At 43.7% G+C, this 24,260-nt stretch overlaps 1 protein-coding gene across 1 annotated transcript in view; it reads right to left on the bottom strand.

Annotated features, from left to right (window-relative positions):
• Positions 1-21,208, bottom strand: part of Apaf1 (apoptotic peptidase activating factor 1) — an 84,974-nt gene extending 63,766 nt beyond the window's left edge. Inside the window, exons 1-8 of the mRNA XM_059245486.1 lie at positions 21,012-21,208; positions 20,697-20,886; positions 19,186-19,383; positions 9,883-10,066; positions 3,631-3,743; positions 3,070-3,201; positions 1,502-1,740; positions 456-623 (exon numbers count right to left, since the gene is read on the bottom strand). Of these exons, the coding sequence (XP_059101469.1) occupies positions 456-623; positions 1,502-1,740; positions 3,070-3,201; positions 3,631-3,743; positions 9,883-10,066; positions 19,186-19,383; positions 20,697-20,886; positions 21,012-21,149 (1,362 nt within the window). The 5' untranslated portion in view covers positions 21,150-21,208. The remainder of the gene's footprint in view (positions 1-455; positions 624-1,501; positions 1,741-3,069; positions 3,202-3,630; positions 3,744-9,882; positions 10,067-19,185; positions 19,384-20,696; positions 20,887-21,011) is intronic.
• Positions 21,209-24,260: the final 3,052 nt, after the last annotated feature.

The raw sequence follows: 24,260 nt of genomic DNA, 5'->3' as shown, positions 1-24,260 counted from the left end.
TGAGCCATCTCTCCAGCACCTGTGTTATTCTTAGCAAATAGGTAGAACTCAACCCACTCAGAAGCCATCAGACAAGACCAAACGAGGGAACGCTGATTAAATTAGCTAAGGAATTGTCACAAATCTGAGGACATTAGTGAGAGACAAACAGGGAAAAGATGCTGCCATTATCAGATCCGCCATGGGATCCTGAACTAAATCTGACTACAGAGAGAACATTGGAAGAGAAGGTGGTAGAATTTTAAAAACATGTGGATTAGCTAATAGTGCATCAATTTTGGTAATTTTCCTGGTTTTGATAACTGTATTATAGTTGTGTGAGATATTCGCAATAAGGGAAACAAAGCAAAAGTTTACACAAAGGAAGTGTGTGGTATATTCTGCATATCTTTGTATGTCAAGTCTAAGACTTTTCAGAATAAAAGATAAATGCATATGTGAGGAGATTTAAGTACCTGGAGCTGACTTCGATTCTTCTCTGTCAGAAAATCTACTTGAAGATCATGTAAATAATAACAAAATGACTTTCCATTCCGATCACAGAATAGGAGAGACTTATTAACAAACTCCTGCAATATGTCTTCAACTTCTTCAGTTTCCAAGTCCCAGAGAATACATAACACCTAGGAACCATTTTAATAAGCATTTAATACACTACAAAAGTACAGTGAGTAGTAAGTACTATAGTTTTAACCAATACATATGATTTTAAAGCCCTGAATAAGAATGTCTCCACATCTGGGCAGAGCTTGGGGAATCTTGTGGAAGATGGGGAGGAAGGACTGTAGGAGCCAGAGGGGTCAAGGGCATCACAAGAACACGACCCACAGAATCAACTAACCAGGGCTCACAGGGGTCACAGAGACTGAACTGACAATCAAGGAGCCTGCATGGAGCCTACCTATGTGTTCCACATACACGTTAGGGTTGTGGAGCTTGGTATTCTTGTAGGACTCCTAACAGTGGAAGCAGATGGTGTCTGACTCTTTTGCCTGCTCTACTAGGGACCCTTTTCCTCCTACTGGGTTTCCTCGTCCAGCCCTGATAGGAGGGTATGTACCTAGACTTGTGGTAACTTGTTATGCCATGTCTGGTTGATATCCCTGGGAGGCCTGCTCTTTTCCGAAGGGAAACGAAGGAGGAGTGGATCTGGGGGAGAAGGGAAGTGGGCAGCAGGAACTGGGAGGAGAGAAAGGAGGGGAAACTTGGTCAGGATGTAATATATGAGAGAAGAATAAATTTTTAAAAATTTAAAAAAAGAATGTCTCCATTTCTTAAGAAGTTCAGTTAGTTCTCAGGAGAAGAGGAGAAGCTGGATGCTTCTCTGACGTCTCTAGAACCACTGAGAAAGAATTAAGGAACTCACAAGTTCAACAGAGAGCCCTTTATGGAGACTAGGAGCAGAGGGACTTTGGTACCATCACCTATCACCTCAGTACCGATTATCAAAGTTCACATGCCATAAATAGCCAATGATAAGGAATGTTGGTCAGTCCATTACCTTTGTAGGGACCTTGACGTCCTTCTGCAGGATGGAAAGATCTGTGTAATAACCTTTGATATCTTCTCTGAGCATGTCAACACTTATAGACATGGCTTCATCCAGAGCCTCATAATCATAAAAGGAGGATTTGCGTATTCTCTTAAACTGCTTATTCTGAAGTTGTCTGAGGTAGTACGCCCAGCGATTGGGAAAATCACGTAAAAGTGCACCAATTAAAGACACTACAAGAGGAGAACCTGGCGGGGAAAGTGATTATGTTAAGATCATCCTATTAAAATCACCACTAAACAACTGAAAATTTAATCTCCCCCCAAGTATGTGTATGGAGGTAAGTGTGGGTATGTGTGTGGGTGGGGGAGTAGAGAGGGAGTAAGCAGGGGGGTCGTGGGGGGAGGTTGTGAGGGTGTGAAGGTCAGAGGACAACTTGTAGGAGCCAGTCTGCCCTTCCATGCAGACTCTGAGGATGAAACTCGGGTTGTCAGGCTTAGCAGCACGCATCTTTACCAACTAACCCATCTCAGCAGCACAAGAAACAACTTCCAGTGCCAAGTTATCCGAAGTCTTAGGACATTTCTAACTCCCGGCTCACTTTACTTCACGGTATGTCTTCTAAGTCAATCATTAGAACGGGAAAGATTTCATTTACAGATACACTTATAACATGGTTTGCTCGGTGTGTTTGTCCAACCCCTTTGCTGCACGCTGTCCACACTTCAGTCACACCCGTGCAGTGAGGTTCAGAGAGAGCTGCAGAGGCTGACCACAAGAACGAGCCCCTGAAAGGTGCCACAGGGAAGGCAAGACTGGAAGCTCTCTCCTCGCTCCCGAAACCTACCAGTGCACTCTTGTCTGTATCTCTGTATCACCCTTTCTAAGGCACTAAATAGATGTCCCTGCTTTCTGTGGACTGCCCCAACAAATTAACCACACTTGAGGATTATAGCTGCTGAGTCAGGAGCATGGGGACCACAACCTGGAACTTGTTAACTGGCGTCTGAAGCTGGAAATAGAGAGAGGTAGTTGTGGGAACCGATCCTTCAACCTGTAGGATGGACGCTTTTTCCACATAAACCAGTTAAGAATTAAATAAAGGACATGTGGTGTCAGAGGGAATCTATGCTGTCAAAGTTTAGTAAGAGAAACTAAGTCTGAGATCATGGTTTTTGTTTCCCTCTATGACCTCAAGACAAGTAAAAAGTTTTACTTTACAAATAAAAACTTGAAGTTGGCAGACAACAGCATTTACTTACCAAACTGAAACATTCATTTTATAAAATTCCAAACGAAATAATTTTTAAATGATGTTCATAATATTTTTCACTGACAGTAAAAGTTTTAACTTCATCTTTCTCATTAACATACTCTTTAACATATGGTGGGTACAAGCAACATTACTCTAAAGAATAAATGCCAAGTGTATTCACTTGAGGTATGAGAGGCACCTCAAATATTAATGCCACAAAGCAGGTTTTGAGTGTTCATGTGCTAAATTAGCGTATGCTTACTTTCTAAAGAGAGCATCAGTGTTTCCACAACCTCCCCTCATACACAGTTAGCAGCCATACCTTTGCACTCTTTTATAATACTGTGAGCCTCTACTGGCAAATCTTCTTTCTTCATGTTAACAAAAAGTGACAAGATTTCAAGTCCCTTCTCTTTCCCTAGGCCACTCTCCACAGAGACAACATACTTAGGACCTGAAGCAAAATTGTAACACATCAGCAATTTGTTATGTCACATATGTACATGTACTGAATGAAACAATGCCTTTTAATTTACTAACTACTATAGTATTAAAAAGTAAATTAAGCTATATGAGTTCCTTGGTCGAATTTTTGAGGTCACTTATGTATACTATCATGTCATCTGCAAACAGTGAAAGCTTGACTTCTTCAGCCTTGGTGTAGGGAGGAGGGGACTGGACCTGCCTCAAATGAATGTACCAGGCTGGGCTGACACCCCAGGGGAGACCTTGCCTTAGAGAAGGTAGGAATGGGGGTGTGGATTGGGGGGGAAGGATAGGGGAGTGGGACAAGGGAGGACAGGGGAATCCTTAGCTGATATGTAAAATTAAATTAATTATAAAATAAAAATATTTTTTAAAAAAAGTAAATTAAAAGCCTTACCCATTACTGAATCTGTAACACTCTTATCTCTGGTTGTAAGAAGAATACGACACTGGTTGTCGAAAGCTTTTAACACCCAAGGATCCCAAATATCATCCAGGATCAACAGAGACCTAACATTAAAAAAACGAAATAAAATCATGCTGGGCGTGGTAGCACACACCTACAATCTCAGCATTCAGGAGGCAGAGGCAGGTGGATCTCTGAGTTCGAGGCCAGCCTGGGCTACAGAGCGAGTTCCAGGTCAGCCGAGGCTACAGAGAAACCTTGCCTCAAAACAAACAAACAAATCACTAATGACTCTTATTTTACACTTCCTTTAGAAACAAATTCTAAGACAAGAGCAAGGTGGCAGACTAGAAGTTTCTTCCATGTGTCTCCATGAACAAGAAGAGTCAGGGTGGCAAAGGAGAAACTAGGGCTCCAAGAGAAAAAGAAAGGAAAAGCATGAGAAACTGTGAAATAAGCATTTGAATAAAAATGGCCGCCATAGGGCCCCATGTATTGGCATGCTCAGTCCCCAGCTGATGGACTGTGTACAGGATCAGGAGGTGTGGCCTTGTTGGTGGAGGTGTGTCACTAGGAGTGGACTCTGGGGTTTCAAAAGCCCATGCCAGGACCAGTGTCTTGTTCTCTGACTGCTGCCTATGGATGAGGATGTACAGCTCTCAGCTCCTTCTCCAGCACCATGCCTGTCTGCTTCCTGCCATGATGATAACGGACTAACCCTCTGAAACTGGAACTCCAATTAAACCTTTCTTTATAAGAGCTGCTTCGGTGGTTCCAGTGTCTCTTCACAGCAACACAATAGTAACTAAGTCAGAAGTCAAGGTTGGCGACAGTACAAAAATAAGTAAACAAAAGTATGCATGCACATACATACACAACATAAACTTGACTTTTTTTAAAAAAGGCTCTTCAGTTAAAAGAACTGGCCACTCTTAAAGAGGAGCCAGGTTTGTCTCCCCAAATTCACTGGGCAACTAACAGTCTGAAATTCCAGTTCTAGGGGATCCAATGCCCTCTTCTAGCTTCCACAGGCACCAAGCAGATATGTTGCACATACATACATGCAGACAAAATACTAATACTCATCAAACAATCAAAATAGTTTGTAAAACCAACAGAAAAACAGAAGGTTAACACAAAGGGAAAAGAAAAAAAGTAAGAAATAGTCCACACTCCAACACAGCTTCCTAGGCAGAAGAGGAAACATACTACAAGGTAGCCAGAGAATCCTCTGGACAAAAGCCTGGAAATCCCAGACCCAAGAGAAGCCCCCAGTTTTCCAAAGCCTGAAAACTGGTGCAGGGATTGGGGTAACAGCAACACCTCCTACACGGCAGGCTAGCACTGAAGAAAGGACTCCTATCACCCTCATAACTTTGAGTGCTTACAGCCAGGTGCTCTCTTGAGAGGCGCCTACTGTTAGAGCCTGAGTTACTGTGGGTCCTGGGAAACAAAAAACCAGCAAGCCTGGGGAGGCCCTGTCATAGGGTCTGGGTGGGAGATGACCATGAGAGGTAGTTGTGATGAGGGAGGGGGTCAGACATGAGCCCCCTGGGAAGTCTAAGCCCTGGGGAGCTGACTATGGAGAAATCCTGCTCAGTGGCCCCCCTATCTATGGAAAGGCAGGAGTCCAGGGCCTGGGGGTTACTGAGGAGACTGAGAGTACCCAGACAGTAGTCACAGACTGCCTAAGGACCCAGAGCTGCCCCTTTGCCACCTGTGACTTGCTGCCAGGCAGGTCTGAGAGTTCTATGCTGAGGTCTCCCACATGGCCGGAATGCCACAGCTTCCCTTGCCCTGAGTGGCTCATTACTGGGTCAGCTCAGGAAGCAGATTCCTGGAGCAGGAATGCAGTTCCTTCCCGTCTCTTACTCCAATGCTGTCTGCTTTTCTACCTTTAACACACTCGGAAGGTATGCTCGGTTGGCAAGTCTGCCACTCCTGCCTCTGGAGCAAACGGGGGCCTGCAAAGCTTGCTGGGGCAGCAGTGGCAGTCAGCTCCAAGAGGGAAAGCTTCTAAAGTGATCAGTCTCCACACTGAGAACTCAGCCATGGTCGGCCTGTCCTCAAACCCACATAGAGCACCAAACTGTACTGTGGAAAGTACAACAGACTACAGCTGTGACTCACTTCCCACCTCCAGATCTGACAGAAGCCGTGGTTAGAGAACCCAGAAAGAGGCTTCTCCAATCCCTGGCTTAATCGTTCTCAAAACCAGAGTCTAGTAAGTATTGTTGCATTCCTTAAAGTCTATTAGTTTATATTCTTGTGTGATCTCTTGACTGTGTTCTGACGAATAAAGCTCGCTTGGAGTCAGAGGGCGGAGCTAGGCACTAGCTGACCATAGAGGTTTGGAGGACTGTACACAGAGAGGAGCAGGAAGTGGTAAGGCAGGGCTGAGAGAGGATCTCAGCCCTTTTGGACGGAGGAACTGAAGAGGTAGGAAACAATTGTTGGCTGCTCCCTGTTCGTTGATCTTCAGGTTCTTACCCCAATATTTGATTCCCAAGGTTTTTTTGATCATGATTAGTTAGATTAATGCTTCATCATATTTTATTCCTCTTACCTTTACCTAATTTTATTTATTTATTTATTTATTTATTTATTTATTTATTTATTTATTTTTCCTGGAGTTGAGGATCGAACCCAGGGCCTTTAAGTGCTCTACCACTGAGCTAAATCCCCAAGCCCCTAATTTTATTTATACATTTTTATTTTGTAATGGAATTTTTAACTTTTCTCTTCACTTTCCTTTTTTTCCTTTTTCTTTAATTTTGCTTCTTGTTTCCACTTTCCCTGAACCCTCCTTTATTCATTCTTTCACATGTTTTACTAATTTCAAAGTTTTTTTTTTTTTTATGTTATTCTTGTACTTTCTTTTCTCTGGTTACTGGGTGTAGAAGTTGTGATGGACATCTGCTGTATTTTGTACTTAAGTTTCTTTTGGTGGTGGTGGAGGAGGTGGTGGTAATGATGGTGGTGGTGGAGGTGGTGGAGGTGGTGATGATGGATGTGGTGGAGGAGGAGGAGGTGGTGGAGGTGGTAGAGGTGGTGATGATGGTGGTGGTGGAGGTGGAGGTGGTGGAGGTGGTGATGATGGATGTGGTGGTGGAGGAGGAGGTGGTGGAGGTGGTGATGATGGTGGTGGTGGAGGTGGTGGTGGAGATGGAGGTGGTAGAGGTGGTGGTGGTAGTATGGCAGACTGTCTTCCCTTCCCCTGGTAGTACTGGGGAGTGAGCCCTCAGCAAAAAGCTACCCATGAAGATCCTGAACATGACTCCTCCAAATGCTTATAACTTCAATAATTATACCCAAAGATACCAAAATGATTAAAATCTAAAACCAAACTTGAAAAAAAAAATCTGTCCTGTAGGACCAGTCTGATGGTGCTAATTAAGTCAGTTCACTTGGAAATACTTTGTCCTTCATTTCTGAAGAATAGCATTTCTAGGCAGTGTTCTTTGTTGTTGAAAAACTTTACTTTTCAGACTTTAACTATATCATCTACTCTCCCTTAGCCTGTAAAGATTTCTGCTGAGAAGTCTGCTGTTAACCTAGGAGGGATTTCCTTATAAAAGACTTGATGCTTTTCTCTTGTTTTTTATTGGAGAGTGGGGGTCGTTTTTGTTTCGGGGTAGGTTCCCACTATGTAGCCTTGGCTGGCCTGAAACTTGCTATGTAGACCAGAATAGCCTCAAACTCACAGAGATCTACTTGCCTCCCATGGTCTGGGATTAAAGGCAGGTACCACCACGCCCAGCTTCTTGTCCCTTTTTGCAATCAGTTTTGTCCTTTTATTATTTACTTATTGTTTTATCTGATTGAGCACTTTTTTAATTTATCATTTTTTATTACTTATGTATATGTGTACATCACATGCACACACCATAGCGTGCACATAAAAGTCAGAGGACAACTTGCAGGAGTCAGTTTTCTCTTTCCACCATGTGAGACCTAGGATCAAACTCAGGCTGTCGAGCTGGGCAGCAAGCTCCCTCACCCACTGGGCCAAAGCCCCTGATTGTGTTCCATCTGTCCTTGTTCTTGAGACAGTCTCACTATGTAGCTACGCTATCCTCAGACCCCCATTCCTCCTTCCTCCTGACTCCTGAGGTTACAAGTGTGCATCACAACACCTGGACCTGGATGAGTAATTCCAAAAGACTGAGCTCAGAAATTCTACCTTCTGCTTGATCCAGTTTGAGATTCTCAACTGTAGTTTTAATCATGTGATTGACTTCACTGGGTTCAATACTATCATCACCTATCATATTAAATTTCTCATTTAGATAATGTACTATTTTCTTAATTTCTTAATTTTACTCTGTATTTTCTCATATCTCATTGAGTTTCCTTAAAATCATTATTTTTAAATTCATTTTCAGGAACTTATCAAGTTACTTTTCTTCTAGGTCTGTTGCTAAAAAGCTGTTATATCCCTTAGGAGACATCATGTTACCATGCTTTTTCATGGTTTTGTGTCCCTAAGTTGGTATTTGTGCCTCTTCCAGTGCTAGCCAGGTGGGCTACGTTGACTCTGGTTCCATGTGATGTAATAATGTAATGAGTATGCAATTTCTTCAGCTATAATCAAAATCTGGACAAAATCTGTGGATACCTCTATAACAAAGGTTACAGGGGTATGGTGGTTTGAATTAGAACAGTCCCCATAGGCTCTTATGTTTGAATATGTGGTCCCCAGTTGGAATTGTCTGAGAAAGATTAGGAGGTGTGGCCTTGTGCCGGTGATATGCCAAATTGTAAATCCCAGTATGCCTCTGCTTCCTGTTGGTGGTTCACCAGCTGAGTTCTTGGCTGTTTCTGCTGCCATGCCTTTATTTGCTATGATATCCAGCAAGTATTATATAGGCAGGATAAGCAGAGAGGAAAATTCTGAGAAGTGGAAGGCTGAGTCAGGAGACACTGCCAGCCACCACCATGAGAAGCAAGATGTAAGCCACGAGCCACGTGGCAAGGTATAGATTTATAGAAATGGGTTAATTTAAGATGTAAGAACTAGAGAGCAAGAAGCCTGCCATGACCATACAGTTTATAAGTAATATAAGCCTCTGTGTGTTTACTTGGGTCTGAGCAGCTGCAGGAGCCAGGTGGACACAGGAAAACTTCAGCTACATTTACTCTGTCAAGCTGTAAGCCCAAAAGAAACTCCTTCTTCTATAAATTGCTTTGGTCATGGTGTCTTTAACTAAGACAAGAGGTTTCTGAGATTGTTCCACCAACTGAGATGCAGCAGAAGGGATATGATCATTGGGATCTGCTAGACACTAGCCTAGCCAAACCAACTACAAGCTGCAGGTTCTGTGAGAGACCCAGTATCATGGAGCTATAGAGGAAGACACCCAACAACTGCCTTTGACCTCCTCAGGTGCACACACGGATGCATATGCACACACACACATACACCACACACAGTTCTCAAGCCAGTGGAATGACTCAGGCCTGAGTTCAATTCCCATAATCCATGCTAGAAATAAAGAACCAACTCCTCAAAGCTGTTTTCTAACCTCTACACAAACACACACACACACACACACACACACACACACACACACACAACTAAAATAATGAACTTTAAAATAAAATAAATCATGGGGCTAGAGAGATGGCTTGGAGGTTAAGAGCACTGGCTGTTCTTCCAGAGGTCCTGAATTCAATTCCCAGCAACCACATGGTGGTTTAGAACCATCTATAATAAGATCTGGTATCCTCTTCTGATGTACAGGCAGACATGCAGATAGAACACTGTATATATAATAAATAAATTTTAAATAAATAAAATCCTTTTAGCTAGGGATACAGCACAGTGGTAGAACACTTGCCTAACATGGATGAAGCCTTGGGTTCAATCCCCAACCACTCAAAGATAAGAAATCCTTCCTTCTTTCCTTTCTCAGTCTTTAATTAGTTGTTCGGGGTTTTTTTTTTTTTTCCTTGTTCTGTGTTGATCCAGCAGAAACAGTTTATCCAAACCAAGACGTTTGCACTTTCCAACAAAGACCACTCACCCACTATAAACTGTCTTTCTCAAAACCCTACCACGGCACATAGGAGGCAATACAATAAATAAGATACACGAACGAGCGGTTTAGACCAGTGGTGGCCACTCTCTTTTGTAAAATTAGAAGACAGACAGCAGGAAAGCAGTGGTTCTTGGGAAATGGGTACGGTGTTCTCAGGACTTCAGTAAAGTCTCCTACGCTACCCACACTGGGTCACCTGTACCTGGGGTGTTTGCGCAGCATCAGAACGCGCAGACGGTCTTTAGCCTCCTCGATATTCAGCGGAAGCCTCTGAGAGAAGCTCTCCTCCTGATCCAACCGTGTGCAAAGATTCTGCAGTTTCATCAGAAGTCCAGATTTGTCTTGTTTTCCAACTGAAACCCAGTGTACACCCCCCGGGAAACAACCTAATGAGGGAAAAAGAGTAACTGTATAAATGTAAGGCCTCTGAACGAGAGCCCTCTCGGAATGCTTTACTGTAAGTATCAAGTGCATGCCAGTCTTCAGTCTCACTCTTTACCTTCTCTGCAGTCAAGCTCCAAACCTGGATAGGAGTTTACTGCTGCCCTATACCCTAAATCTAAGAGGAACTGAAGATTTTCAGTTAGGACAGTATCTGAGGCTTTGGGGGAAGTATTTTTGCCTTACCAAGCGACCTTTCATGATCTGTTCCCAGCAGTCACTGTCCTGTACGAGTCATCTCTCAGTGCCAGTGCTCTTGACACATGGCCGGAGTTCTTTGTTGTGAGGGACTTTCCCACGTAGACGAGGACAGTTTACAACCTCCTCATCCCTGCTCTGGATGCTAGGAGGATCCTCCCTATCAGTACTACACCAAAAATATCTCCAAACACGGAGAAATACCCGGTAGGGGGAGAAAAACCATCCAGTTAAGAAGAGAGGACGCCAAGGCTAAAGAGATGGCTCAGTAGTTAAGGGCTCCAGCTGCTCTTACAGAGGACCCACATATGCTTCCCAGGACCCACACGGTGGCTTACGTCCTTCCTTAACTCCACTTCCAGGGGATGTGACTCCCTCTTTTGGCAGACATGCAGTGCACACACATACATGTAGGCTACACACACATAAAATAAAAAACATTTTTCTAGGAAAGAACAAACAACATCTCTGAACACACAACTCATCCACTGTGGTTCTCTTAGAATTCTCAAGTGTGGCTCCACTCCACATCACTTCACACCAGTCTCATGTGTTACACTGTGTAAGTATGACTACTCTACTCACTGCAGAGTTGCTAAGAGAAATTTAAAATATAAAAGGCGATAGGCATGGTGGCGCACACCTTTATTCCCAGCACTCAGGAGGCAGAGGCAGAAAGATCTCTGTGAGTTCAAGATCAGCCTGGTCTACAGAGCAAGTTCCAGGACAGTCAGGACTACACAGAGAAACCCTGTCTCAAAAAACTAAATAAATCAGTAAATAACTATCAGGCAGGATTATCAGTGTTATGCTTCTGAAAGCACCTTAAAAATATTAAGCTTTAAATTAGTAAGCATTTACAAAAATGTCTATTACTATTATTATTGTTATCATTATTGCTAATTAAACATTTTCTAATATATATTTTTGTTTCAATATATCCAGAACAACAAAAAAATCTTAAATCTTTATAGAGTATACCTACATGACGACATTAATTTTAAAAAATTTAAATAAAATCTTTCCCCAAGCACACCTAAAGGAGTAAGACATGGTGATTCACACTTATGATTCCCATACTCAGGAGGCTGAGGCAGGAGGATGACAAGCTCAAAGCCAGTACACAATACACAGCAAGATTCTGTCCAAAAATAGATAAGTAAAACCTAGCTGAAACAGTGGCTCACACCCATTACATAATCCCAGCACTTTGGGAACAACAAATGCAGAGGAGGATGTAGAAGAGGCAGGAAGGTGGCTGGCGCTGCCATTGTGGGAATCAATATGGAGTTTTGCCCCGTATCACCGTATGGTACAGCTATACCACACCTGGATGTATACCTAAAGGATCTAAGTTACCATACCACAGAGGTACTTATCCATCCATGCTTACTCTTGCGCCACTCACAACAGTCAAGATACGGAACCAGCCCAGAGATCCATTAACACATAAATGCGTAAATAAAATGTGGTCTACACGCCAGTGGGATAATTACATTGTTATTACAGGAAAATAAATGAAACTGGAGACCAAAGTGTAACACAAAATAAACGAAACTGAGGAAGAAAAACACTACATTTTCCTCTCACGTACAAAAAGTAGACTTAAATGTACAGGGCTAGTGAGATGGTTCAGTGGTAAAGAGACATGCCATAAATCTAATGACCTGAGTTCAATCCTCAGGTGCCACAAGGCAGAAAGAAAATAAACTCCTGCAACATGCTCGCTCTCTCTCTCTCTCTCTCTCTCTCTCTCTCTCTCTCTCTCTCTCACACACACACACACACACACACACACACAAATAAGTGAAATAAGTTTTCATTTCCTTCAATGTGTGTGTGTGTGTGTGTGTGTGTGTGTGTGTGTGTGTATGTTGTGTGTATGAAAAACAGAAAGGGGACTAGGAGGGGAAGAGATCTAAAGAGAGGAAGGGGAGGAAAAGAAAGGGGACTATTTCGGGAGAACAAGAGGACAAGCAGAGGGACAGAGAGGGCAAAGGAAGTGTGAGAACAGGAACAATATCAGGACACAAACGTATGAAAATACACAGGGAAGCTCACTCACTGCTCTGAGCTGGAGCGATGGTGAACGTGATTGCCACATGAACCTGACAACCTGGAACCCACACAAAGGTGGAAGGACGGGGCGGACTCCACAAAGCTGTCTTCAGACCTCCGTGTGTGGGCTGTGCACATGGGCACAAGCACACATGCACACACATCGACAGAAAGACATGCACACACTAATAAATAATTTCATTAAAAATTGTCGGGCACAGTGGGACACACTGTATCCCAGCACTCAGGAGGCAGAGGCAACAGTGTCTCTGAGTTCAAGGCCAGCCTGGTCTACAGAGTGAATTCTAGGACAGCCAGGGCTACACAGAAAAACCCTGTCTTAAATAAAAAAAAAAGAAGAAGAAGAAGAAGAAGAAGAATTTTTAAAAAGCTCATTGTTTTGTGTGCTAACCAAAAGGAATAGGTTTAAAAAAAAAAAAAAAAAAAAAAAAAAAAAAAAGACAAGGCTGAAAGTCTGGTTTGATCATGTGTAACTTAGAAGGTAGACAAGAAATCCTACCACTTTACCTGCAGAAACTTCCAGACGTTCTCGGCTATGATGAAACAGTAGGTCCCATAGCTGTGCTCTGTGTATGTATATTTGGAAACACGCTGAAAGTATTTTTAAAAATTCACTCCAAGCCGTTACCCGAGATTTAGAACTTGGGAGACTGGCAGATGAAGAGAGCTTTTCCATAGGCTAGCAAAGCGCTCTACCCACTGAGCTAGCTGGTCCAGCCATCTTACTGGTGGTTTTGAGAAGGCATCTCAGTCTGTGGAACTAGGTCAGCCTCCACCTCCCAACTCTCTTGCCTCACACTCCTGAATACACCTCCACACTTAGCTTATTTTCACTTCTTTTTAAATAAGAAATTCTACTTTTATAATACTTCAATTTTTAAATCTAAAAGAATGTGCTTTCCACTTTTTAAAAAATTATCCCAGGAGTATCTTAATGGGGCTAGCTTCGTTATTTAAAACTGCAGTGGGTATTACAAGCATATGCAAGAAAAAAACAAAACAAACACATTGATTTCAAAAACAAAAAGGTAGACAAATGCATTTAACTAATCTACAAATCTACCACTACAGTACAGCATTTAGTTAAAACAATGAACTGTTATGTCTGCATTTTAGGAAGAATCTAAACATCATAACTATGGGCACAAGAGGGAGCAATTTAGCCTTGAATGAAGTTTGTACTTGTAATTCATTCAGAGAAATTTATTCAAAGAAAAACTGCCTTTATTCAGAGGAGGGGAAAGGTCCCATTCTGTTTTCACATGAGGTTTTTCCTGGTACCAATTAATAATCTAACAGCATCAAGGAAATCTTGGAAAGGACAGAAACAAGTAAGTAGGCAGCCTACAGAAAAAGCCCTCCTGCTTTAAAGACACAGCACAGGGCTGGCAAGACGGCTGAGTGAGTGCAAAGCAAACCTGGCAACCTCAGTTCAACCCCTGAAATCCACATGGAAGGAGAGAAGTGATGGCCATGGCACCCATACATCTGCGCACGTGCACATACAAAAATACACACACAGACAGAGCATTGTAATTGGTTTAACGATATGTTGACATGTTCTGTGTGTGTGTGTGTGTGTGTGTGTGTGTGTGTGTGTGTGTATAAAACAGAGTTAAACTTTCAAAAGATAACTGGTTTATTTAAAAATATATAAACATACAATAAAAACCCAATCATTTGGATCTCACACAAGTATAGGAGGAATATGAATTAAGTTCACACGTACAGAAGATTTACTAGTGTATCTGGGCTTTTCTCAGAGTACAGTGGTTAAGGACTGGGGAAATGGCTCTGTCGGTCAAGTCCTTGCACAAGCATCGAGCAGGGGGACCTGAATTGAATCACTAACACCAATGTAAAAAGCCAGATATGGGAGAGCAGAATGCGGCATGCTTGAAATCTGTGGAGAAAGGCAGATCCCTATGACTGGCTGCCCAGCTAGCCTAGCTCAGTCACTGAGCTCTAGGTTCAGAGAGACACCCTGTCTCAAATATAAAGTAGAGAATAATTGAGGAAGATACCTTATGCTGACCTCCGGCCTCTACAAGCACATGTGTACACACACACACACACACACACACACACACACACACACACAGTGGTTAAGTTACACAATGTTTCCTGAGCCATCAACCCTCTAAGTTTTGACTCACTTTTAATCCCTAAAATTGAAAGTCCATCATAATATAGAGCAACTTAAATGAGGTATTCTAAAGAAAGTTTATCATAGAACTGAAATGAAAACTTATTTCTTAACACTAAAAGAACTTAAGCCCATTTTTATGCTGAAATATCTCTAGTGACCAATTCTGCAGTAGTTTGCTTAGGGTTTTGTTTCATTTTGTTTTAGACAGGCTCACTGTACAGACTTGGCTATGCAGAAACTCACTATGTAGATCAGGCTGGCCTTGAACGCAAAGATCTACCTGTCTCTACCTCCAATGTGCTGGAATTAATGGCATGCAACACCACTTCAAGGCAGCCAAAGAGGTTTTAAAAACCATTTTGAGGCTCTGGAGACTTTCAAAGAGCTAATAAGTCCCAAGAAACTTCTCTTATGACAGAAAAAAAAAGAAAACTAAGCACTAAGGACTGGGCATCCTGTCAAAACTGCCATCAACAGTGCTAAGAAAGGCTAAGAGGTTGGAAACTAAATCCTTGTGCACAAAGATGTTCCCTAGACTCTATCTTCCCAATCTCTTACAGGCCTATCACATCATCCATTTAATGTCATTTAAACTGTCTGATGACTGATTAAGACTTGTATTTCTAAATGACCTCTAGAAGTCAGAACTGTATCTGGATTTCCTACAAGTGTTAAACAAATAGGATCCACTAAAAAATGAAGGTGAGGTGCTAGCCAGACATACAGCATTTATAACCAAACCTGATGGCCTGAGTCTGGATCCCCAGAACCTACATGATGGAACGAGAGAACCAACTCTCATTCACTGTCCACTGTCCTCCACACAAGTGCTATGGCATGTACATACACACACACACACACACACACACACACACACACACACACACACACACAAATAAGTATTTTTAGGAATTATAAAAGAACAGAGGAAGTAAACACTGGGGTAGTGTTACATTTATTCCTGATGAATATCATGAGAACCCTGCCAAGCAAACTGGAAACCTTCTTCTGCCCAGTGTGTCTCTGACCTCTGCACTCGCCGCCCTTTCTACTTCCCTACTCTTCCAGCCCTGGTCTGCGTTAGCTAACTTTTACTCTTTCTCTAAAAGTCAACTAAATGCCATCTCATTCAGGAAACCCACTATCTATCCCCTTCCTCTAGAAAGAGAGCATTCCTTCCTTCTAACTTTGTACCCTGTATTAGTAAGGGCTCTTTAGAAGAACAGAACTTATAGAATGAATTTATATAAATAGATGATAATAGATAGATAGATAGATAGATAGATAGATAGATAGATAGATAGATAGGCAGCAGGCAGCAGGCAGGCAGGATTTAGTAGAATGGCTTCTTACAGGCTGTGGTCCAGCTATCCTAACAATGGCTGTCTACCAACAGAAAGGTCAAGAATCCATTAGCTGTTCAGTCCACAAGGCCAGATGTTCAGTATACACCAGGATCTCAAAGAAGTAGGCTCTAATGCCAGGGAAGGAATGGACTTGCCAGTGACAGTGAAGGCAAGCAGGCAAAGAGAGCTAAGGCTTCCTTCTTCCACGACCTTTATATAGGCTGCCAGCAGAAGCTGTGGCCCAGATTAAAAGTGGATCTCTCCACCTCAAAAGATCTGGATTAAAGGTGTATCTGCCCATCTCAAAAATCCTGAATTAAGCCAGGCTGTGGTGGTGCATGCCTTTAATCCCAGCACTCGGGGAGGCAGAGGCAGGCGGATCTCTGTGAGTTCGAGGCCAGCCTGGTCTACAAAGTGAGTTCCAGGAAAGGTGCAAAGCTACACAGAGAAACTCTGTCTCAGGAAAAAAAAAAAAAAAAAAAAAAAAAATCCTGAATTAAAAGTGGTTCTTCCCACTTGAAATGATTTGATTAAGAAAAAAATCCCTCACAGGTGTACCCAGCTGCTTGGGTTTTAGTTAATTCCAGATGTAGTCAAGGTGACAACCAAGAACAGCCTTCACATATTCTGTACTTTCTTCTACCATTCAATTTTTCACATATATGGTAATTTATATAATTTATTTTATAATATATAATATACAATTCAATAATATATGTCTGTTCCCCTACTAGACTATGAATGAATCCCTCAAACGCACAGCCTTCTTTTTTTGATCTCCCATACCCAAAACTGTCAATTACACAGTAGGTGCTCAGATATTTACTATATGCACAAATACCCAAGGAAAGAAAAATCAGTCACCAGATGATACATGGAGCTATAAAGCCACTCTTTTTTTTTTTTTTTTTTTAAAGATTTATTTATTTATTATGTATACAGCAGGTATGCCTGCAGGCCAGAAGAGGGCGCCCGATCTCATTACAGATGGTTGTGAGCCACCATGTGGTTGCTGGGAATTGAACTCAGGACCTCTCGAAGAGCAGCCCCTGCTCTTAACCTCTGAGCCATCTCTCCAGCCCTATAAAGCCACTCTTAAAAAGACTCCACTGGGGCTGGAGAGATGGCTCGGCAGGTAAGAGCACTGGATGCTCTTCCAGAGGACCCAGGTTCAATGCTCAGCAACCACATGGCAGCTCACAACTGTCTGTAATTCCAGTTCCAGGGGATCCAACACCCTTACACAGATGCACCAATGCAAATAAATAAATAAAGTCAGCCGAGAGGAGGGAACCTCAATTAAGGAAACTCCCTCCCCAAGATGAGGCTGTAGGTAAGCCTGTAGGGCATTTTCTTAATTATTCTTAATTAGTGATTGATGGGAGAAGGCCCAGCCCATGGTGGGTGGTGCCATCCCTGGGCTGATGCTCCTAGGTTCTAAAAGAAAGCAGGCTGAGCAAGCCACGATGAGCAAGCCAGTAAGCAGCACCCCTCCATGGCCTCTGCATCAGTTCCTGTCTCCAGGTTCCTGCCCTGTGTGAGTTCCTGTCCTGACTTCCTTCAGTGATGAACAGTAAATGTAAGCCAAATAATCCTTTCCTCCCCAAGTTGCTTTTGGGTGTCACTGGGCTTCATGGTGTTTCATTACAGCAATATTACCCTAACTAGGACAATTCATGGAAAGAAATAATTATAGAAACGGAAGAACTGGTGAGAGAGATGAAAAGGTAAAGGTGCTTGCTGCCAAACCTGGGGATTTGGGTTTGATCCTGGGAACCCATATGGAGAGATCCAATTCCCACAGAGTATCCTCAGGCTTCCAAATACAGGCTGTGGCACACACCCGTATGTTTTCACACACACAAATAAATAACACAATTTTTATTTTTTTAAATAAATAAATGGAATTAACTGTTTAACTTAATACAGGCTACCAAATACATGTAAAAACCACTCACCAGGAGAGTCATTGATAGAAATGAGTTTAAGACACTCTTTCCCTACAGCATTGCATGCTAGAATAAAAGGTGTTAATTACATTCCACCCTGAAAGGCCAACCTTTCAAACCCAAACCATTACAATGCTAGAGAACTAGCTCCTCCCAGTGACACTGTAACATCTAACACTGTTGGGAGACAAGCAAGCTACACTGTGACAGATAAGGCAGAAACAATTCCCAAGTTCATATGTCACTTGGGCAGAATGATGGTCCCCTGAAGACGTCCACAAAATAGAAAATGTTTTACTGTGCATGGTAAAAGGGACTTAGTAGTTCTGATAATTAAGGATTTGGGGGTGAGATTATTCTGGATTATACAGTAAACCCAGTGAAATCATAGGGCTCTCATAAAGAGGGGAGCAAGAAAGTCAGAAAACAATATGGCCAGGTGGTGGTGGCACACGCCTTTAATCCCCAGCACTCAGGAGGCAGGTGGATCTCTTCAGTTCAAGACTAGCCGAGTCTACACAGCAAGTTCCAGGACAGCCATGGCTCTGTAGAGAGACCTTATCTCAAAAACAAACAAACAAACAAACAAACAGAACAGCCAGGCTGTAGTGGTGCATGCCTTTAATCCCAGCACATGAGAGGTAGAGGCAGGTGGATCCCTGTGAGTTCCAGGACAGCCAGGACTACACAAAGAAACCCTGTCTCATAAGGAAAAAAAAAAAAGAAGAAGAAAAAGAAGAAGAAGAAGAAATGTGAGGAAGAGAAACAAGGGATGTAACTTAGTGGTAGAATGTCTGCCTAGCATGTGAGAGGCCCTGGGTTTGATCCCCAGCACCTGTGTCTCACCCTCAAAAACACACAGAAAAGGAGAAGGACAGAAGCAAATCAATATCGGAGAGACAGGCAAAAAGAGGAAGATCTGATGCTATGCACTGCTGGTTTTGGGGATGGAAATGTGAGGTAAGGAAATGTAGGCTCCCTCTTGAAGGTAGAAAATTTAAGGACAGAAATTTTCCCAAGTGCTTCCAAAAGGAATTCAGTCCTAACACTAGTTTAAAAGAAAGAGGAGCCGGGCGGTGGTGGCGCACGCCTTTAATCCCAGCACTCGGGAGGCAGAGGTAGGCGGATTTCTGTGAGTTCGAGGCCAGCCTGGGCTACCAAGTGAGTCCCAGGAAAGGCGCAAAGCTACACAGAGAAACCCTGTCTCGAAAAACCCCAAAAAAAAAAAAGAGAAAAAAAAAAGGAAGAAGAACCTTAAGATAAGAAATGTATGTTCATTTGTGATAGTTTATTACCAGCAGTAACAGGAATGCCTAAAAGCACCAATAACTGATCAAACTTACCTTCTAAGAGGGAATGATCTCGAACAGCTTCCGCGGCTAATACAGACTTCCCACAGCCTGCCATTCCATATATGGTGACCCACCCTGGATCACCATTCAATTTCCAGAGCTTCTGCTGAATCGCATTTACCAGCTTCTTTCTAGTAACAAAAATAACTGGCCTCTGTGGTACTCCACCTTCACACAGCACAGTCCTGACTGAAATCCAAAACAAGTATGAATGAACAAAACCCTGAAGTTTTTTTTTTTGAGTAATTACTACTTTTGAGTAACCCTCCCATAAAGGCCAGATAAGCAAGGCTAATGCTTAGCCTCAAAATCGGCATGACAAATATCCAAATATGACTAGAATATGAACTGCACCCTCTGATGTCTCATAACTCAGAGCAAGAGTAAGCATATATTCTTCAAGATCACCACACACAACGGGAGTCTCCATCTATCCCTGCCGTATACACACTATTATTCCCTGACCCTCTGCCCTCTTCTGTCTATGTTGAATAATGGGAAGGACCAAGGGTATAGTTCAGTGACTGAGTTTGCTTAGTACAAGCAAGGTCAAGGTTGTGGGTTTGATCCCAAGCACCACAAAGCGGGGAAGGGCTGAGGGCAACAGAATGGGTCAGCAGGCAAAGGCACTTGGCACAAGTTCCACTCCTGCACGCTGTCCCCTGACCCCTACATGTGCACCATAGCACACACTGTAAGTCAATGTGTCAAAAAGAAATACTTCTTAAGACTGGAAAGAATGTACAGCGAACCATGTTTATGGAGTTCCTTTCAAAAATATAGACTTCTGGGCTAGAGAGATGGCCCAGTGGTTAAGAGCACTGGCTGTTCTTCCAGAGGACCCGGGTTCCATTCCCAGGACCCACATGGCCGCTCACAACTGTCTGTAACTCTAGTTCTAGAAAATCCAGTGCCTTCGTCTGGCCTCTGAGAACACCAGGCACACATGCAGGTAAAACAGGCAGACACATAAGATGAAAGTTAAAAAAAAAGAAAGAATGTAAATTTCTAAAAATTCTTTTCCTAACCCATAAAATATAAACACACAAATAAAGAAAATAATTAAGGCCCTACACATGCTCTTATTAACTCTAAAATTTAGAGTATATTTGCTACTACCTTGGCAGCCAACAGTTCACTGGACAAGAAAAAAATGTATTAACATGGACACAAATAAATATTTAGATTTGAACTTAAAATATTTTTGCACACCGGGTGGCGGTGGCACAAGTCTTTAATCCCAGCACTTGGGAGGCAGAGCCAGGCGGATCTCTGTGAGTTCGAGGCCAGCCTGGTCTACAGAGTAAGATCCAGGACAGGCTCTAAAACTACACAGAGAAACCCTGTCTTGAAAAAAAAAAAAAAATATATATATATATATATATATATATATATATTTGCACATGCATCCTTCCATGACCTGAAATATACTTTCCAGCAGTTTAACTATAATCAAACCTGCAAGCAATACAGCCATGACACAAGATATCAGGAGTACAAACCGAATGAAGTAATTCCGCCATCCGTGTCTTTGCCACTGGAAGAAGACACAAGAGGAAGGCCACTGTGAAGAAGGGCAGCAAGGTCTTTGTATCCCTCATGGAGCAGAGCATTGTAGAATGAAATGTAGGCACCATTGTCTTTATTAAGTATCGTCGTAATTAAAGCAGCCGCTCGCTGATATTGAGTGGTCTGAAAAAATCCAAAAGTGTGAGAGCAGAGCAGTGAATACGTCTGCAGCACAAATTAGGAGAACAGTGCAGGCTTGGAGAGGACTGGAAACTCTAAAGAGGCACAGGATCCTCAGAGGGCTTTACCTGGCTTTTCACCTTTTCCTCCTCGACTACTGTCAAAACGCTGTCACTGATCATGTGGTCCATGATGTAGGACGTCTTGATGTCCTTTTCCAGAGCTTCTCTATGTTGAAGCAAACAATTCCGGGCCTTCGCATCCATTGTCCCTCGGTCCTTTTTCTCTCTTCACTGTCAAGCATGAGCTACAGGCCAAGTGTCGAGATAGCTGTCATGACAAGAAACATGAAATGTGATCAAGAAATGTAAAAAAAACAAGAATGGGGGGTGGGGGGAGGCTGGAGATAAGGTTTGTCCGTGTAGCCTTGGTTGTCCGGAAACTAGCTCTGTAGACCAGGCTGGCCTCAAACTCAGAGATCTCAGAGATCCACCTGCCTCTGCTTCTCAAGTGCTAGGATTATTGAAGACGTGTGCCACCACCACCTGGCTTTTTATTATTTTTAAATTATGGTTTTATATATATACACACACACATATTGGTTTTTTCGAGACAGGGTTTCTCTGTGTAGCTTTGGTGCCTGTCCTGGATCTCGCTCTGTAGACCAGACTGGCCTCGAACTCACAGAGATCCGCCTGGCTCTGCTGGTTTGTATTTAAAGTGGAACATTACATAGCCATTTAAAATTACATGGCACATATCTCTATGCAGCATATATACTGACAAGGAAAGATGTTTCTGAGAAATAAAACCTCAAATAATACAAAATGTGTTGTAGCTCAAAAACGTACAAGAGGATGCTGAAAAGTTTGTTCATCAAAGTGTTTGGGAAATTTTCTTCTTTTGTAATTTTATAGAGTCATTTTTTTCAATAGACATTGGCATTTTTTACAATAAAAAAAAAATCTTCCTTTTCTTAAGTTTGAGGTCCTGTACAAGTTACCATACCTAATTCCTAATGTTTCAAAACTTGTTTCCTTTATCCAACCTACAACCGAGCAGCATTAGTAGCATTGCTGATCTTAGTTCTCAAAGTAGCTATCAACTGCAGATCTTCATTAGTAAGCACATCCTCACAGAGCCACAGGAAATACCCTCTGATGTCATTTCTCGGACTATAGTAACAAGGAATAATATTCTTTACGGTAAGATATTTTTATTTCCTAACAACTTCCCTAAAATATAATGAAAATTATTAAGGGTATAAAGCCCAGTTCTGAATGTTTGCAAGTTCTAAACACATAAACAGAACTCCATCCAATGTTATTAAAGTGTGAATGTCTTAAATAGACTTAATCATTCCTTCAATGCATGCTCTGTGTGTGTGTGTGTGTGTGTGTGTGTGTGTGTGTGTGTGTGTGTGCGTGTGTGATGCTGGGGGTTGAACCCACTGCCTTATTTTGCATGGTGGGTAAACAATCTCCCACTAGTGCTGCATAATCTCAGCCCTCTTTCAAAACATACTGAGCCCTTCCTGAGACTAGAGAAGATTAACTCATAACCAGAAGGAATTTACAGTCTAGTAGAACAGAAAGAGAGGTAATCACAATGTGACTGTCCTATATGCAAAACCAGAGATAGGCACGGAGTAATTTAGAGAGCTCGGAAGAGGGGTATCATTCAACTTAAAAAAAAAAAAAAAACCAACAACTTTTTTTTGAAAAGTCATCAAATGTAGCACTTGCAAAAAGAAAAAGCATCTGTTTGTGCTTTTCAAGGTTCACAGAATGCCTAGGAATGGAATGAAATTAACTGAAGAAATCAAAGAAAAAAAAAAGAAATCAGGAACAAGACTACCATTTTCAATGTTAACATTTTTAGTCTCAACTGACAGTTGTGAAATTCATTCTGACAAAGGATATTAGGTTATGTCTAATAGTTAAGCAAAAACCACACTTTGGCAACTAATTCCCAATTTCCTCGAGCCTTATAAAACTCAAATATGAGATTTTAAACACTCCTTTCAAACTTTACCCAAACTGAAATGCTAGGGGAAAATTCCCAGGGCCACACCCCTTGGAGGGCCCCATCAAGAGAGAAAGTCAAACTGTCTCAGAGACACAGAACACACACTGAAGGCTGTCTGTCCAGGAAAAACAATAACAGTGGTCTACTTCCTCCTTCGATAATTTCTCTTCCTGATCCAGGAGCAAGGATGGTTATCCAACATCCCCACGTTCCCTCACCTTCAGTCCCGGGGTTCTACGACAGAACTCGCGAAGAACCTGTCTGGAGGGGGTCGGGGAGAGGAGGGGAGGGGAGGGAGGTAAACTTACCCAAGCCTTTGCACCGGTTGTGCTGGGAAGAGCAGCCCCGGGAGGGTCAGGAGCTGATCACCGATCGCCTTGGGGCAGCCCCGGGAGGGTCAGAAGCTGATCACCGATCGCCTTGGGGCAGCCCGGGAGGGTCAGGAGCTGATCACCGATCGCCTTGGGGCAGCCCGGGAGGGTCAGAAGCTGATCACCGATCGCCTTGGGGCAGCCCCGGGAGGGTCAGGAGCTGATCACCGATCGCCCTAGAGCAGCCCGGGCATGCAGCAACCCCGCGCCCCGGGCAGGTCCTGATACCTCAGGTGCCTCACCTGGGTATCGGCCGCTCGGGGCGCAGGGGGATGCCCGGGACTTCCGAGCGGCGGCGGGGGGGTGGTCCCCTCGGCGGGCAGACCCCACAGGTTGCCTCTGGCCTTCACCGGAGCTAACCTCGATCCGGGGACACAAAAGCACCGCCACTCCGGCCGCCGCTTCTCAAACCCTCCGGCGGGAGCTGCCCGGGCGGGAAGCGGGCGCCGCTCGGCACGCTGCCGCGACTGTCTCCGATGGGATCGTCGCGGGTCGCGGACGGCACACGCCTCCCGCAGCCGACCTCCCCTCTTCACACCCTCTGAAGCGCGGAGAAAGCCAAGGGGGTCCTGTCCGCTCGCCGCCTCCGGGTCCCCGCCTCAGGCCCGCGGAGCGCTCAAACACACCGCCGGGCCCGCCCAGTCCGGACGGCGCGCGCCCCCGCGCCCCCGCGCCCCCGCGCACGCAGATCCGCTCACCGAGGGCCGGGACGCCGCGCGCGCGCGCCCCGCCCGGCGCGTGCCCGCAAGCCCCACCCCCCACTCCCACCCCCACCCCTGGGAGAGCGTCTTCGCATGCGCGCGGCGTGGGCGGGGCTGAGGCGCCGGGGGCGCGCCCGGCGGGACGTGGCACGCTCGGCCCCGCCCCTCGCGTCGCGTCCCCGCAGCCGGCGCGCCCCCGCGAGCTTGCCTTCCCAGACTGGTTAGCGGAACCTAGAGGCGGGAGGCGGGGCGAGACGAGGGGGCGGGGCTGGCTTGT

Source organism: Peromyscus eremicus, chromosome 18 (assembly GCF_949786415.1).
Source record: "Peromyscus eremicus chromosome 18, PerEre_H2_v1, whole genome shotgun sequence".
Lineage (NCBI taxonomy): Eukaryota > Metazoa > Chordata > Mammalia > Rodentia > Cricetidae > Peromyscus > Peromyscus eremicus.
This window is presented reverse-complemented; position numbering and strand designations above follow the sequence as displayed.